This window comes from Poecilia reticulata, linkage group LG1, assembly GCF_000633615.1.
Source record: "Poecilia reticulata strain Guanapo linkage group LG1, Guppy_female_1.0+MT, whole genome shotgun sequence".
In the NCBI taxonomy this organism is placed as follows: Eukaryota; Metazoa; Chordata; class Actinopteri; order Cyprinodontiformes; family Poeciliidae; genus Poecilia; species Poecilia reticulata.
This window is the reverse complement of record NC_024331.1, coordinates 26,768,468-26,787,082: the sequence shown is the minus strand read 5'-3', so window position 1 is coordinate 26,787,082 and position 18,615 is coordinate 26,768,468. Positions and strand designations below refer to the sequence as shown.

The window sequence follows — 18,615 nt, the reverse complement described above, 5'->3', positions numbered from 1 at the left end:
CCACTGCTCACTTTGATTTGATGTTTCTGAGCTCAGGCTTCGCTTCATGAATTGTCTTCACACATTAGTACCACATAATGTAATCTGTAAATATGTTTTCTTCTTCTGTCTGTCAAGAACATTTCTGTTCATATTGAATGGTATGGAAACGTAACATGGAGTAAGTATGGAGGTTAATTGGGACCATAAAGTTTGTTCAAAAGAATAAAACATGAAAGTGAAAAAAAAAGGAAACTGAAAGGAATCCTTGAATCAGAAAAGTATTTTTGAACATTTTTTCTGTTTCAAACTTTTTTTGTTCAAAACTTGCGTTTCAAAATAATTTTTTCAAATATTTTTCTATTTCAAGTATTTTTTTTTCAAATTCAAAACTTTTTTTCAGCTTGAATATTTTTGTTTCAAATCTTTTTCTTCTGCTTCAAAATAATTTCTCAGTTTAAAAACTGTTTTGTTTCAGTTTAAATTTTTCTTTTAAAAACTTTATGGTCCTGATTTTGCTCTGCTATTTTTTCATTTTTTCTGTTTCAAACTTTTTTTTGTTCAAAACGTTTTTTCAGTTTCAAAATAACTTTTCTGTTTCAGATTTTCTATTTCAAATCTTTTTTTTTTTTTAATTTTAAAACTTTTTTTCCAGCATAAATATTTTTATTTCAACTCTTTTTTTGTTTCAGTTTAAATTTTTCTTTTAAAAACTTTATGGTCCTGATTTAGCTCCACAGTGGAAAATCTTGGTATGTTCATTTCTTTTTCCCTTTGTTAAAATGTTTCTATCAATCCATCTTTACGTTCTTTCAGCTTGATGTTCTCATTTCAGGATCAACCAATTGTCTGCAGATCCATTAAACAAAGAGCTGAATGTTTGTCTTTAACAGCTTGAAACTGATCATCTTCTATATTCATTTCTATTTCACAATCAGCTGTTAAACAAAGTTGTGATTGGGAAAAGCAGCTAAACAGACACAGAGTAGAGAGGTTGGAGGTTGGAGGTCTGGCCGTCATTCAGCCGTCATTCAGGAGCATCACTGACTGGGTTTCCATGGTTGCAGCGACGTAAAGCTGCGGTTTGTCCTGCTGGGAAGTAGTTTCACTGGTTTGTTTTGACTCTTCCAGAGTCAGTGCAATTCTGATGTTTTTAAGTTTCACATCATTTTACAACATTATTCCCTCATCAAACACAAACCTGGAAAGTTGCCTTGATTCTTTCACGCATGTTTGAGAAATCCTTTAATCTCCATGGCAACCATTCAGCTGTGCAAAACGCCTGGGCGGACTTAGCACCGCCTTCGAGGTGCTGCTCCTCCTACAAACTGCAGTTTCCAAGCTTCTGAGCTTCACCAATTCAGCTCCTTCTGACTAGCCAGCAGCTATTAGCAAACGGTAATTTGTACATCTTCTGAGCTCATTATATGAGCTACTTCTTAGTGAAACATTGGTAAAAACTTTAAGTGATTAATAGAGGTGCGTCTTTGTGATGACAACTTGAAGGTGGAGTTTCAGAAAGAGCAGGAGTTTTTAGAGACAGAGGCCCAATTTCAAGGTTTTAAATTGCAAAGTCAAATTTGATTTATACAAAAATTTTATAACAACTGAAGGTAATATAGTTACTTGATTGTGCAGTAAAATGGCATTATGTGACTGGAAAACAAATGCTGCCCCTTTAATTCTGCAGCTAATGCAGGAAAGGTTTGAGTATTGCCCCTTATGAAGGAGTTTCCAAAACATGTCCATAAGAACATGGACGAGCAAGTTTAGACTGCAGTTTGTGAGTCTGTGCAGCTCATCCAACATCAGTGTATGACCTCACAAATGCTCTCTTTGAAGCTTGGTCAAATAATAAAATAAACACTCCTAAATCCTTCTCATATGACTAGAAGCTGTTAGATACAAAACGTGGGCCAACTCCATGTGAAAGCCAAATGTCAGGTCATTAAAGTTCATGTGTGCAAAGCTAAGAGTCTTTACGTTTGTCAACTTGGTGCATGCCAGTTTGTTTCTGCTGCCCCCTAGTGGCAAAAAAAAACTGCCAACTACTTGGAGCAGTTGTGGCGTTTGAGGTCATCTTTGCCAATATGGCTGCTGCAGCAGTTTTTTTTATTTACATTAGTCAGCGCTTCTGTGTCTGACTCTTTATTTAGCAGAAATGCTTTTATCAGAGTGATACGAGACATGAGCTCAGACAAATTAAAGATATTAGGTATGAGGTTTTTTTCTTTAGAGTGGATTTATTCAGCTAACGTTATCTATGCACTGAACCTCTTTAAACTCCCACCACTGGAGCTGAGCCTTTTAATTATGAATGTAACCCATTATCTCTGCATTCATTACAGGAGGTGAACTGGATAAGTCTATGGCTGTCATCACTGTCATCATTCTCTCACAATCTTTTTTTCTTTTTTTTGTTGGATCTAAATCTGGAAGCTTCATGTTGTATAAAATTTTGTATATTAAGCCAGAAAGGATTTTAAAAAATTAAACAGCAAAGATTCAACCAAGTAATTTTCACATTAGACAGCTCTGCAACACATTAAGAGCCCACTGCACTGAACCGCATTGAAAACCTGGTTTTTCCACCAAACACTGATTTCTGAGCTTTTCCTGAGTTAAAGATTAGTATTGTTGTTTCTAAATGAATATGAACTTGTTTTCTATGTATTATTTCAGGTCTGAAAGCTCTGCATCTTTTTTGTTATTTTGACCATTTCTCATTTTCTGCAAATAAAAACTAAATGTTTGCTTGTAACTTCAGAGACATGTTGTCAGACGTTCATAGAATATAAAACAATATTCATTTTACTAAAACATAAACCTATAAAGAGTAAGATCAGAGAAACTGATCATTTTAGGTGATCTCTTAATTTTTTTCTGGAGCAATATATATATATATATATATATATATATATATATATATATATATATATATATATATATATATGTTATCCAAATAACTCACTAGTTGTAATAATGGCTGAACTGATCCTGCATTTTCTATCATATCAATTCATTCAGTTTATTTCAGGTTATTTCTTTTCGACTTTTTCTACAAGGCAGTGTTGAAAAAAAAAATCTGAATTCTGTGATTAATCTCAGAATATTTTGAGAAAAAAACCCCTCAGGTTTTCAAGTTTTTCTAGAAAATATTTTAAGACAAAAGAAATCCCAGCTGGTATTTGTAAGGTCTACCGTGGAGATATTCAGTCAGATTGATGCCACTTTACAGTAAATCTCCCCAAATAGATGAATACTTTACAGATATGTTATAAATGTATCTATAAACGCTTTATAAATCCTTAATAATGTTTATTATGCAATGAGTAAGGATGAAAGACGATAGTCTTAAATGTTTGGTAGAACACCTCCAGGTAAAATAATACATGTGAACAGATTTGGCTAAAAACTGATAACCGATTTGTCTCCTTCATACCCTTAATTAATGCATAATAAACAGCTATTAATGCTTTATAAAGTGCTTAGAGAAGAATTAATAACATTTATTAACCATCTATAAGAGGAGCCTTCTTGTAAAGTGGAACCAGTCAGATTATACCATACAAACACCTTTCTGTCCTCTGAACTCCAGATGATTGCAACAAACCAAAACTGGTTTTGCTGTAAAAGGTCTCTTCCTCCAAAAGTTAAATTTTTCTCTCCACTGTGGCCTTAAGCTTGCTCATAAAGAGGAGCCGCTGTAATCAGAAGCACTTCCTTAGAAGGAAAACTTTTAGCAGAAGGGATTATGATTCGTCATTAATGTGCCTCAAATATAACTTTTGTCATTTTGCATAAAACGTCATGAAAAATAAGACACTCGACAGAAATGACATGGTACGTGTGTTTAATAATTTATTTACGCATGAATATATTGCAACATGCGATTACAAACACTGGCACAAGATGAGAGTGTGTCTGTAAGACAGTGAAGGGCACTGCAGGGAAACGATAAGTAACAGTGAGGAGGCAGGTGATTTTCTTCACTGGTGGCACAGAGGGGCTTAAAGAAGCTAACGGATAAACGAAAACGAAGCCAAGATGGCAAAACCTAAACCAGGCACCGCTTTTTCTTCTTCATCCCGTCATGACAGAGAAGATGGCAGCTGAGCTGCTGATGCAAACTTCACTTCTTGAAACGAAAACCATGAAAAAAAAGAGAAATGTTTGTGCGTCTCGTATTTGATCATCAATATTAAGTAAAATTACTCCAGAAATAGATGCCAACAATGTGCTGCTGCAGTTCACGCAGCGATACCGGCTAAAATATGAGGAAATTGAAATGGTTTAAAATAGGACAATATGATTTTCTTCATTACTTGTCATTTGTCACAGCTGCAGTTCAGTGCATAAGCAGGAAATAGTCGAACCTTGAAGTTAACCGTCTGGCTTTTGTTCACTACTACGTCTACAGAGGAAGCACAATAGTTTTAATCAACAGTTCAGTTTAAAACCGATTATATTTTCAGCAAATTATTTTGGTTTGCACTAACATATGGAGACAACTAACTACATTCTGGCTGTAGCATCCAGGTATAGAGTTCTGCTGACAGCGAGGCATTTACTGTGCTCATTCCAGAAACTTGATTTGACAAAGGAAAAAAAAACAAACACCTGGCCTCTGATTGGTTTACCAGTCACACTGTTCAACCAATCAGAGGAGAAGATGAGCAGGTTCGGGGCGCAGACTTGACAGTACTTCCTGTGAACTCAGTAGTGATTAGGAGTGTGGACGTTTACTGGACTTTGGTGACGGCCTCGTGGATGGCCTGAGAGACGTAGTCGATGTTCTTAGAGGTCAGGCCGCACATGTTGATGCGGCCGCTCGCCATCAGGTACACATGCTTCTCTTTGATCAAGTACTCCACCTGTTTGGCTGCAGCACACACAAAAACACACAACAGCTTTAAAAGAACGATGTGGAAAAGATGGAAGCAGTGGCAGCTTGCAGGATGTCTGCACTGCAAAAACAGAATCTTACCAAGTATTTATGGTCTAGTTTCTAGTGTAAATATCTTAGACAAAACTAACTTACAATTAACTTTTCAGCAACTTACTTGTAAGTTACGTAACTTACAAATGAGCCTGTTTTAAAGTATTAATTCCTTAATATTGGTGAAAAAGAACTTGTTCGACTGGCAGATTTTTTCACTTGTAACATGGGAAAAATGTCTTGTTATAAGTCAAATAATTTGCAAGTGGAATTAGCACATGTTCTGATCAATATTATATTGTAGTGCTGACTAAGCTGTTGGTGACATTTGATAATAAAATATACTTTATTCACTTTAGAGGTATTTTTGGTGGACATGATCCAGTGTGTGGTTTGGACTGAAGGCACCAGGGAGTAAAAACGGCTGTAACGGATGTGTAAAAGCACAGGAGGGTAGAAATGCGTCTCGACAGGAACCCTGGCGTGACGTGTACATTAGCGGCTGATGTTCCACACCCTTTTTAAAAATGTTCCACACTCCTCAGGTGAGACCCGTTTACACACAGAGAGTTATGTAAATACCTTAATGCTGATTCATGGAGTGAAGCTGTTCCAGACCTTTTGCTAGCATGTTAGTGAGGAGCAACAGGTGTTGCTCATCCACACTGAGGACCAGAGTTGTACTGGTGTGTGTTTCTTCTACTCACGGTTGAGGCCAGTAAAGCTGAACATCCCGATCTGCTGAGTGATGTGGTCCCAGGTTCCTGGGGTGCCTAGAGCTAGCAGCTTGCTCTTCAGCTGATCCCTCATCAGCAGGACCCGGTCTGCCATCGTCTTCACGTTGTCCTTCCTGCAGGGACAGAGGGAAAATAAGTCAACAGGCGACCCGCTATGCTTCCTTGAACAAGTTAGGATGGGTCAGTGGGCTAAACAAAACATGGTCATTTCATTTTTTGCACAAAATCATCCTTAGGTAATGAGAATGATTCTGCTTATTCTGAGCCGTTTTACGGTGTCCTGTCTCTTTAAATCTAAATAAGATGCAGCTGGCCACGCCCCCCCAACTCAATGTTCACACTCACACGTGACAATAGCTGCTAACAAATAGACAACTGTACATCTTTGAAAAGCAGAAGTGGAGGCCCCTGCACAATCAACAAGAAAGCAGCAAGTGGTTTCTGGATGGTAAGCCAACATCAAAATTGTTGTCTTTTCCAGCAGCCGTTGTACAGCGCATACAGTGGTAAAACCAGCTGACCAAATCAGCTGGAACTCAGTTTGGGTTGCTAGGTAACTGGGTGGGCTCGGTTGGGGTTGCTAGGTAACGGCAGAGTCCACTCTGAATATGATTTATTGGGAGGCTTTTTCATTCTCCAGACACCAAAAAACATTAACTTATGACCAAAATATGGCGACCCAAAAGAACATACATAACCTGGGAAATGTGAATTTTGGTTAAAAGGTTCCCTTTAATTCTGATTTCCATTCATGTGGAGAACAGCTGAATGTCTCAAAAACACGCCAACAGTGAGGCCAACGAACCATTCTGCAAACAGCTCAGGACTGTTGAGGGTCTTGCTGACGATTCGCGCTCCCTGAGACGGCGGGTTGGACCAGGTCGTCCTCACAATCTTCTCCATCTGGGACAGGACGCGGGTCAGATTCTCGTTGTCCTTGGAAACCACCGTCAGGTTCCCCACCCTCTCATCTAGGAGAACCAGGCAGAAATATTAAGTTTTCTGAACGTACACAGCTGAATAAATGCTGTTCATGACGCCTACTGACTGTAGAGGCCAAAGTTTTTGGAGAAGGACTGAGCGATGAAGAGCTCAAAGCCCTGCGAGATGAAGAAGCGGATCGCCCAGGCGTCTTTTTCCAGGTTACCGGAGGCAAAACCTTGGTAAGCTGAATCGAAGAACGGAAACAGCTTCCTCCTCTGGAAAACAAAAACGCAGGAATAATAAGAGTAAAACGGCGACTTTAACATACAAACTAAACCAGCAGCTCCATGCTTTACCTTCATGACCTCTGCGATGGTCTTCCACTCCTCCTGGGTCGGGTCGGTGCCGGTCGGGTTGTGAGCACAGGCATGGAGAATGAAGATGGAGTGTTCTGGAGCTTTCTGTTCAAACAAAGTCCATCAGATTTACGGTGAATTTCTGTTGCTTTTTACCAAATTCCTTGAGTTGATGTAACAATATGGTAAAAGATTAAGCTGCACAAAGGTTTTATTATTGCACAAACAAAATGCTATAAAGTATCTTTGGTCTAGTTTCTATTGGAAATATCCAGAAACAAGACAAAACTAACTTAGCGTACCAAAACAAAACAAAAGGCTTCACCACATTAGAACATCCTGCCATAGTGATCATGTTAAATGTAGTAAAATCAGCTGTGATATGCCTATTTTCAAACAAAATAACCAGTAATTACTGATATCGACTGATATGAAAAGCTTATATCGTGATCTTTTTTTAAATATCGCCGTTCTGATGGCAGCCGATGTGACAGACAAACGAACGTCAACTCCTCCTCACCTCCAAGTTGTCCAGGAGTCCAGTCAGGTCCAAGCCCCGTTTGGCAGCGTCCCAGTAGTGGTACGGACGGATGTCTTTGAACCCGGCGTCCGTGAACACACCGTTGTGATTCTCTGGATTCCAACAGGAACGTAGAGAAAAACGAGAACGACAGAAGTGACGATAAAAACTTACATTTTTCCTTTTTCAGGTTATTGTATGACTGACTATGTGTCACAGCAACTGTAGCCTCACAAACACAAATACTGCTCCTGAAAAACTTTCCCATTTGTAAAGCATTTCATTTGAACACTGGTCATTAAAATACTTAATCGTAGCTGCAAATAATCATATTTTCACATTTGTTTGTGATTTCATTGAACAAACAGTGGAGAAAATAGTAAAACTAACAATCCCAGCAATACGGACAGCTTTAATTAGAATTTATTATGACAACAATAAATGAAAATGATTATCATGATAAATGATAAAACAATACAGCAAATGCCCGTTCTTAGAATAGAAATTGTCCTGCAAGGGGAAAATTCAGGCGCAGCAGCAAATAATATATAAATAATAATAATTATTAATATTATATAATAATAGAAAACAACAGCAAATACTGAGCAGTTTTTACAAATAAAATTATCAGACTTGTGAATCGTTTTTCCAAAAATGTGCATAATGTGAAAGTGTAATAAAAACACTGAAAAAGACAAACAGTTTACATTGAGGCAGAAAAACAATTATTTAAATATGAGTGAGTTAAACAGACCGGCTGATCTGCGTAGTGAAACTCACCCCAGGTTGGTGCCGACACATAAACAGGTGTGGCTGCGTTGTTGACGCCGTTGTACCACCGGCACAAGAAATCTGCCCCGATCCTCAAGGCTCCGGTTCCGCCCAGAGCCTGGACGGCCCCGACCTGCAAGAGGACAAAACGTAAAGCTCAGTTTCTGCTCTGAAAATCCTCTGTGTGCACAATCAGATCATGTTTAACCCTAAACACACTGGAGAGAACGCTTTTATCTGAACTCGCCACGCAGTTTTCTGGCTGATCGCTGATCTTTAAAAAGCCCAACATAACAATTCTGACTTCTTTGTCTGAAATGTTGCTAAATATAGCAAGAACGTCACAGAGTTGGTAACAGTGGGGCGTCTCCCAACCCTGGTGCTCAAGGCCTGTTTCAGGTGTTTCCTGGCTTCAGCTCAGGTGACTTCAGTTGACGGGGTTTTGCTGATCTGCGCTCAGCTGAGTCAGGCGTATAAATCAGAGAAACATCTGAAACATGCAGGACAGCGAGCCTTGAGGTCCAGGGTTGGGAAACACTGATTTATTGTTAACTGTGAACGTGCAGGCATGACCTGATGGGCCGTCTGTCAGTCAAACCTCTCTGATGGGAGAGCAGACGAAGAAACAGGCTGATTTTTAGACCTTTACCGAGGTAGATAACACTGGCTGGGCATGTAAATATCGACTAATCTCCTAACATTTTGAAAATATGTGCACCCCTAATCTAAAGCAGCTTAAAAAGCATTTATTTCTCTGGGTTACCAAACATATTTTTTGGAGGTTGACTGTGTTTTTTCAACAGACTTAAGACTATTTTGAATCCAAAAATGACATCCATTTTTCTCAATCAGGTTTTTATTCCAATTTGATTTAGAGAAATCTGATCTTCTGATATTTCCGTTAATATTTCTCACCCAAAAACGGTTTTAACAAAAAAAAAAGTTTTCTAACAGATTGTATTAGTTAAATGTTGTAAACTTGGATTTCTGTCAGTCCATGTAAATTGAACATTACGTCTTCGTTGTGTAAAATCCTCCGTCTCTTTTCTCCTCCTGCTCTTCACTCATTGATTCTCTGGAAACTGTCCCACATGTGAGAACAAGTCCAGCATTTTGATGCTCGTGTTGCATCCATAGTTCAGGAAGTTGACCTGAACCAGCAAAACCAATGTGATTTTTGGGTTCAGCACATCAAACAGTTGAACAACCCCAGACAGTTTTTTGGCTGTTGACCAGAGTAAAACATCAGATCAGACATTTTGTAACACAAACACATCAAACTCACCCTGTTCTCCTTGAAGGCGGGGTTGTCGTCTCCCAGGGCGACCTTGGAGGCAGAGGAGCGAAACTCGGGCAGGCCGAGGATGGGCAGGTACTCGTGGTTCAGGCTCTCGTCCTCCACTAGCAGCCGCTCCACCTTCTTCACTACCGGCAGCACCCAGGGCTGGCAGTCATCAGTACGGTACGCTGGGCGGGACGCAAGCACAGCAACACTTAGGGAAGCATCACTTTACCTGCCTCATGTAAAGGACACAGGAAATGCAGAAATTCTCTCCTGGGAGGAAATCTGACACTTCCCAGGTCACAATTATTTTAATAATCTGTTACTCTGATGATTAATTGGATGAGAAAATTGGCACATTCTGAGGATTTTTCATTTAACCCTTAAAGATTATTTTATACAGTATTAGAAATACATAGTAAAATACAAATTCAACTATTTTTTTAAAATAAAAAATTTATATTTTACCACCTAATATGCAAAAAAATCACAAAACTTCTTTAGTGAAAACCTGATTATTTGTAGCAGAGGTGCATCTGCAGATAAATACTTTTAACATGAACATGTGAATAGCTCAAGTATTTCTGCTTTACTTAATAAAGATTTTGATAAATTGATTATTAATTGGATTGCAGAAGGTGCTTAATGGGACATTTTAGCTGAATTTGAACCAGGTGAAACTAAAAATATGGCACTTAAAGAGTTTTGGGTCAAAGATTTTGAAACAAAGAAGATTTTTCCATCTTAAATTCAAAATGTATGTAATTTTTGAACAGTTTTGGTTTAATACTGCTGTTTTGAGGGAGCTACTCTTTCAATAAATGGCATGATTTTGAGTCTGTATATTCCAGTTAATGACTGATTGTTAAATCAGTTAAAAGTTATTCCAACAATGTATTAATCCCATTATTTATTCCAGCTCTAAAGTTTCATGAGGAGAAAATGGAAGCTACTCGGCTAAACGCAGGACAATCCTGGACAGAAACCTCGTAAGACTTCAAAACTGAGTGAGAGTTTTTCTTTATAAAGATCAACAATGTTTAACATACATTGTTAAACATTGACAGTCAAAGCACAGCTGAGAAATACAGCTTGAAAAGTGATGTTTGCAGGTGCTCTCCATCCAACCTGACAGAGCTTCAGCTATTTCACCTCCACAGGCATGTAGAGGTTCTACAATAACTGTAAATGCATGTCACACTTTTCAGATTGTGACTTGTAAAAACTTTAAAAATCACATTTAATTCCCCAAACGCTTACGCACTAAATACACTGATGGTAACTCATGTCTCACGTTACTATCAGACTCTGGTTAACTCTGTAGGAACTCCTGCTGCTTCATGCCGGACTGCGGAGCGGCATCAAGTATCAGGAGCAGAGGGCAAATAGACCAGAAAGGTCAGCTGCCAGTTGGTGGATCTGAATAGATTCAGCAAGAGGAACGATAAGAAAGGCTGTGGGTACATCAACGGTCGACTCAACTAGGATCTAATTTAGACTTTTGTGGCTTTATGGGAAAAATTACAAGATGTCTCAACATAAAATATGATAAATGTGAATCAGGTGACGCCTAAAGGTGTTTTAAAAGCACCTTTAGGAATAATTTCAGAGAGTCTGTGTTCACCAAACCGGTCTGGTGAACACAGGCGTGTTTTGACAACAACGTGAAAAAGTTCATTTAATTGGATCAGGTGATCCAGTCAGATCACAAAATGGTCGATCATTAGGCAACAACAACAAAAAAGCCTAATGATAGACTACACACAAAATAATATCTATGCTATCGAGAGGCGTGTCACACGGACAAAATGTGCTGGACGACAAATTGTCCCAGAACGATGAAATGTTTTGAGATCATTTTCAAGTAACATAGTGGTAAGTCTCAACAATCAATAAACTGGAAGACATTCTAAATATCTAAAATAAACAATCAAAACAACAGAAACAACAAATAAAATGAATCATGAAATCTCTGTAAACAAAATTGTCCTTTGAAAAAAAGGTTTAGTTGAGACCAAAACACCAGACTGAAGAGTTTTGTCATCCAGTTTTTGGTGGAAAGAGAAAAATTATAAATCAAACAAATAGAAATTACTGAGCTCACTTTAATTATTCATGCAATTAAATGATTTATCACTTTCTAGCCTAGGCATCATGCAATAGATTAGAACAGATTTCATAGTTTATTGTAGGAATGTCCCAGGTACTGGTGTCAAAGTTAACATTTATATAACTGCTAACTATTTTCCATCTTTTTGGTCTCTTGCTTTAAAGTCAGGTCACTATGTGCTCCAGCACAGAGCTGCTGAATATAGACTAATACACTTATCAATTGCATAGAAAAAATATAAATTTGGCCTGTTTGAACAAACAATGTGTACCCACGACTTTCAAAATAAAGGATAATGACTACAGTTAAGAGTGGGATGCCAATATATGTTCAGATGCCTGTCAGATTAAAAGCACCTTAAAAAAACATTGAAGCAAAAAATTTAACATGCTTTTCATTAAGTCCATATTTCAGTAATAAATGTGTTTTTTATATTCTAACTTTAAGTATCATGTTTTCATTACGTGTAGTTGGAAAATCATCATAATGATCAGAAATAAAGGCTTTCAAACATCCACCTGTTGTCATAATCTGTAATGTATCACATAGTAATAAGGTTCCTGAAATAAATAGGCTTTTCCAGAATATTCCAATTTATAAAATGCATTGGATAAATGCATGAATGAACATGTCGAGTTTTGCTATTGAAGTACAACTTGTTAACTTTAATTCATCCATTCATCCATTTTCTTGCACCCTTGTCCCTCAGTGGGTCGGGAGGGGTGCTGTTTCGGGCGAGAGGCGGGGTACACCCTGGACAGGTCGCCAGTCTGTCGCAGGGCAACACAGAGACACACAGGACACACAACCATGCACACACACACACACACACACACTCACACCTAGGGGCAATTTGGAGAGGCCAATTAACCTGACAGTCATGTTTTTGGACTGTGGGAGGAAACCGGAGTACCCGGAGAAAACCCACCATGCACCCGGAGAAAACCCACGCATGCACAGGGAGAACATGCAAACTCCATGCAGAAAGACCCCAGGCCGGGAATCGAACCCAGAACCTTCTTGCTGCAAGGCAACAGCTCTACCAACTGCGCCTTAATTAGGTAAATAATTCATTTAAACAGCAAATGTTGAGCACTGACACGATAAAGAGCTGAATGCGTTCATTAATTAGAAAAGGTTTCGACTAATTAAACAAATACTCTTCAGAAATATTTCTGTACTTTCTTAAACTCGGGAGACTCTTGACTGCTGGTTTGTTGGGAAATGAACGAGTCACGAGACGAGGCTTAGAGAACGTTCTTCCAGCATTAGACAGAAACAATATTCAGATTTATAATGACCCAACAGCATAACATACAGAAGAGCATATGAACTTCAGCACAGCAGCAGCTCGCTAGCTAGTTAGCTTGTAGCGAGGGTACACACTGTACCAAACAAGGTCAAAGCGAGGAGAAAAGATGCTTATATATGCTAGCATCATCGCTCGAACTCAATTTTGAAGTTTCTGCTCGGCTCCCTCACTGACAGCAATGCAGAGAGAGGTTATGCTAGCTGAACCGTTAGCCGACAGCTGCCTGCTCTTACCTCCAACTCCCAGATTCACCTTCTGGGGGTGGCTGTCCTCTCTGAAGTCGGCAGTAAGTTTAAAGACAGCTACAGGCGGGGCCTGAGGGACGTCGCTGAACAGGGACATGGCTCCGGTTAAAGAGATTGATCCCGATAAGAAACGGGGAAATGGTGCTTCCTGCGACGGCAATGACAGACACAAACCGGGTTCACCTTCACCCGTCTGGTACAGGACGTAGGCGTCAATCCAACCACCAATAGGAAGGCGCGTACTTACGTAAGTCATCTGAAGCAGCCAATGAGAGCGAAGCAACACAGTCAGCTAAAGTAAATAACGCTTTGGGTTTGTTGATACTTGCTTTGTGAAGAAATCATTTTGGTTCAGTTTAATATTGTCAATTATTGATTTAATCAATCTATTTTACTAGTAAATAAGAAAAACACCTTTACTTTATATTCATTAATATATAATTAAATAAATCTTTCACAGTCCAGTCACTTAAACAGGTTCAAATTGAATTACAAGCATTTTGTTTCAAATCTGTTTATATCACAATGCACTTTAAAATGTTAACCAGTATACAGTTATACAGTCAATTATCAAAGGGAGACTGCATTGAGTCTTTGACCTTGTTGCAGTCCGTGATCTTGGTCCAGCATGTGGTGAAAGCGGAAAGGAAGTGCTCCCTTTGCAGAGGAAGAAACCTCTTAAAGAAACCATAGACTGACTTATAGCTTTTAAATGTGTTAATCCTTATTAAAATTTGACAAACAAAAACATTTCTCACATATGAAAAGCTAAAACTGTAAAATGTATTGAGAAGTTTTTCAAATAAGAAGCATTTTGTTGTTTTTTCTCACAAATCCCTTGAGCTTCTCTTTTATGTTTACTTGGTTTTACAGAAAAGCTAACACTTCTGAAAAGTCCTTCTGAAACTAAAGAAATCCTCACCCGGCTAATATGTTAGCTATTCAATGGTTTCTCGTGATGCATGTTCGTAGGAATCTGCAAGTTCTATTGATGGAAACATTTACTATATAATCCACAGTAGCCTACCTCATTGGATGGATGGATGGATGGATGGATGGAGCAGAGTCTCAATGGGACAGAAAAATAACATGTCAGAGCTGTACCACCACTTGGCCACAAGGGGTCAGTGTCACCATAGGAAGAAACGTGTGTTTCTTTTTTGTTTTCAAAGTTGCTATAAGACGCCACAGTTACAAACCAGTCACTTTTTATGCTTTCTATAGTCCATTCATCAAGAGTTACTTAATGTACAAAAGGCTCTAAGATGTATGGACCATACATCCAAATGTCCTCTGTCTCAGGTGATCAGAAAGCATTAAAACCCTGAAAGGTTCAGACAGGATTCGCATCATCTTAGAAAAACACAAACTCTTACCAAGTATTTATTTTAAATCCAGTTTGTAGTGCAAATATCTTAGTAAATGGATTAAGACAAAGCTAAATTACTTAAGTAGCTATTCAGTAAGATATAGAAACATGTCAAACTGAAAGCCTGGGGCCAAATCTAGCCCACCGTGGGTTTTTATGCGGCTCTCTAGAGTCATAAAAAGAACCGTCAAGATAACAGTGTGCTTGAATTTGAATTTTATCAATAAATTCAAAGGAGTTTTTATCTGTTTACTGCCAAATTGCATCAATTAGTCCCTCCAGTTTTTCTGGAATTATTGTGGAAATTCACTCAAAATCGACAAATCCCTGCACTTTTTTTGCACTAATCATAATTGTGAGTTTATTGCAGATTTTTTTTTTTTGCAAAAATGGTGAAAAACATTGGATCTAACTGACAGTTTCTTACTTCTGCTAATCTGCTGCTTCAGCCCTACTTGAAGTTGAGTTATAATCCATAATGATATGGTGGGTCATAAAAAGTCACATTTACCATCAAACATAAACACAAACATTTCTAAGTTACTAACACAAACACTTTTTTATTGCGAAAATCACAAAAACAATCATATTTTAGAAAAAATATTAAATATTATTGAAGCTCAAGAATTTATTTATATTTGAACAGTTTCACAGGTTTTATCAATACATTCCGGCCCTTTAACATCATTCATAATCTTGATTTGGCCCAAAAGGAAAATGAGTTTCACACCCTTAATTTAAGGCAATAATTCATTAATATTGATTAAAAAATAACCAGTTCCACTGGCAGATTATTTCTCTTACAATCAGACATTTTTCCCATATTATAAGTGAAATAATCTGCCAATGGAACTGTTTTTTTAAATATTTTTTTTATCAATATTAAGGAATTATTGCCTGCCAGCAGGAATAGTACATTTTTTATTAATGTTAAGAAATTATTTACTTAAAACAAACTCCTATATATTTCTAAACTGTCACTTGTTAGTTTTGTTTTGTTTTCCAAGTCTATTAATATATTTGCACTAGAAACTAGACCAAAAATACTTTGTAAGACTTTGTGTTTTTCTTTAGAAGAGTACTTGTGTGCCTCAGCTCTGTGTCGGTTTGCAGCCCTCCATTCATATCGATTAAGCTCCTGTACTATTAGATAAACTGTTAGACTCAGACATAAGCACACACGCCCTCTCTCTGTTTGCTATTAATAGGTGTAGACACTTGCAGGGATGCTGTTGTTACTTGCCTTCTCTCTGTCCTTTTTCTTTTCTGCGTTCGGTTGGAAGACCTTGATGAATAGTCTTGGTCTTACTTCGGTGCAGCATCCACTTCAAACCTACTTTGCAGGTTTTCATGGAGCGACCTCACTTCTGTTAAAGGTAGGTCAGTAAATAAAGCAAATAATAATTATAAAAGTTATGATTTGAAAGTTATTTTTCCTAAAATGAGAACAGGGGTTCTTCACCCGTCAAACTAAAGCTGATTTCGGTCGGGATAACAAATGCACTTGCACCACTTGCCACCCATCATTCTGTCACTGGCATGGATGACAAACAAGACGTCCATTTTCTTCCCTCTTCCGTCTGCCTCTCCAGACGCACTCCGCTGAACCATCAACAGTGTTGGGTTTCAAAGGGCCGAGGGGCTCACGCTCCTGCATGTAGCCGATTGAGTCAATTTGTCGACATGATGGATGTTCTGCGGCCTCGGCTGCTGCTCTCCTGCAGACTGCGGGGTGTGGAAGAATCAAAAGCAATTCCGTAGATTGATTTATAATCCTGAGAACAGGTACTGAAACATTATATTTAGACAGCAAATCATGTTTTTTTTTTTAACTCTCTTAAAAACAAAAGAGCAACAGTTTTTCAATGAGGAAATTGGCGAAAGCACAAAGATGTTTCCCAGAAGCTGTAACAGTAGAAGAAGAAGACAACCAGCATGAGTTTAGTGGTAACAGGCAGGAGCACATGCTTCATCCTGCAGTCTGTGTACAAGCAGCTAAACAGGTGGAGCCATCACACTGTCTTTACTATGATTATCAAGAGTGATAAATTGCTCATTGTTTTAAGCTCCACTGCGTTTCCCACTGAAAGTAATTGAAAACTAAGAGTTGTCCACACACGGAAGTGATAATAATAATTAGTTAAAGCCGAGCAGTCAGATTATCTGACTTCCAGCAGCTGGAGAAACAGGAGATGCTGCAGTTGTGAATTCTCAGTCAGCAGCTGTTATCCTGCTCCAAGGATAGGAGCGGCGGGAGGTGTGTGTGAGGCAAATACAGGACCTGGGATGTTTCACACACACACACACACACACACACACACACACACACACACACACACACACACACACACACACACATGTTTGCGTGGCTATCTTTGTGGGAACTTTCCATTGTCTTCCATTCATTTCTACAGCCTAAACTTTACCTTTACCCTTTTCCTAACCCTAACCATCACATACCTAACCCTACCCAAAACTCAATTCACACCGTAGTCCTAACTCTGACCCCTGACCCAAAAACAGGGTTTCCCCTTTTAGGGACCAGGCTCCGGTCCCCACAAGGAGCAATTGGTCCCCAGAACGTAGAATGCGTCAGGAAAATCGTCCCCACAAGGTAAACGCACACACACACACACACACACACACACACACACACACACACACACGCGCACGCACACACACGCACATGCCGGATTTCTACAAACTGTAGCCAGACCAGACTGTAAACAAGAAAAATATAAAAATGCATATTAGCAAAAGCCAGTTGTCTCTAGAAACTAGACCAAAAATATTCAGAAGGTTTCTGAATTTTTGCAGTGTGGAAATTATCCATCATTTTAGCATCTATTCATCCGCATCAGGGGGCTGGGATTAAGCTGTTCAATAAGGAGTTTATTCAGCCTGACTTGGATTAAACTGCTCAGTTTATTCTGTTCGTCTATCAGCCTTCACTTGCTTCACATTAGACTCTTTCATTCAGAAACGTCAGGAAATGTTATTTAAAATAGCTAAATGGCATCCAAAATGGTGCCTGGACCAATGAAAAGGCTCAAAATACCATGTCATGGCAGCCAATCAAATAGTGACGATATCCTCTGTATCATTATTAAAAAAATAAATCAGATTTTGTCTTTTCAATCATTTTTTAAAATAATATTTGCCAGGCTAGAGGAGAAGAATGTTGGTTGAAATAAGTTTCTATCTTTTGCTTTTTGTTACAGAAAAAAATTGCACTCAGACATTGAAAGTGTAAACTCATCTTGTATTAACAAGAACTGTGTACTTTTGAGTAATGTTGCTGTTATATGTCCATATGTTGTTTGTTTCTGTGGTTTCTTGGTTCTAGTTTTTTCTCTTTCTTTTTGCAGGTGTTGAAGCAGACGTGTTTTCTTCTCTTCATCCTTTTATCTCTTTTTTACTCTCATCTAATTCCCAAACAGTTAAAATTGTCAGGTTTAAAACTGAAAAAATGAACTGAAGGGGAGTGCTGGAGGGTTTTTAACCAACCTCAAGCTCAAATTCCAACATGGCCGCCCCATATAAAACTTTGTTATATAACTCTGGAAAAAATTAAGAGACCACTTAAAATGATCAGCTTCTCTGATTTTAGTTTCTACAGGTCTATGTTTGAGTAAAATGAACATTGTTCTTTTATTCCATGACCTACTGACAGCATGTCTCTGAAGTTACAAGCAAAGATTTACTTTTTATTTGCAGAAAATCAGAAATGGTCAAAATAAAAAAGATGCAGTGCTTTCAGACCTCAAATAATGCAAAGAAAACAAGTTTATATTCATTTAGAAACAACAATACTGATGATTTATTCAGGAAGAGTTCAGAAATCAATGTTTGGTGGAATAACCAGGAGGTTTTCATGGTGCAGTGGACTCTTAGTTTTTTACCAGAGCTGTATATTAATTTGTTTTTTATCGCTCTGGTATCTTGGTTGTCTGTTGTTTTTCTCTCTTTTTGCAGGTTTAGACTCCTATGGTGTTTTCTCTTTATGTCTTCTCTTATCTAATTCCAAAAAACGTTTAAACTGTCAGGTTTAAAAGTGAAAAAAATGAACCA

General features: G+C 38.3%; 1 protein-coding gene across 1 annotated transcript; it reads right to left on the bottom strand.

Moving 5' to 3' along the window:
* Window positions 1–3,815: 3,815 nt before the first annotated feature.
* On the bottom strand, window positions 3,816–13,379 carry LOC103470098 (aspartate aminotransferase, cytoplasmic-like). Its single transcript, XM_008418264.2, has 9 exons — window positions 13,164–13,379; window positions 9,512–9,693; window positions 8,236–8,359; window positions 7,456–7,568; window positions 6,936–7,040; window positions 6,704–6,854; window positions 6,461–6,626; window positions 5,626–5,768; window positions 3,816–4,861 (listed from the first exon to the last, which is right to left on the bottom strand). The coding sequence occupies exons 1-9, from the start codon at window positions 13,270–13,272 to the stop codon at window positions 4,722–4,724; spliced, it is 1,233 nt and encodes a 410-aa protein (XP_008416486.1). The 5' UTR covers window positions 13,273–13,379; the 3' UTR covers window positions 3,816–4,721.
* Between the last annotated feature and the right edge of the window lie 5,236 nt (window positions 13,380–18,615).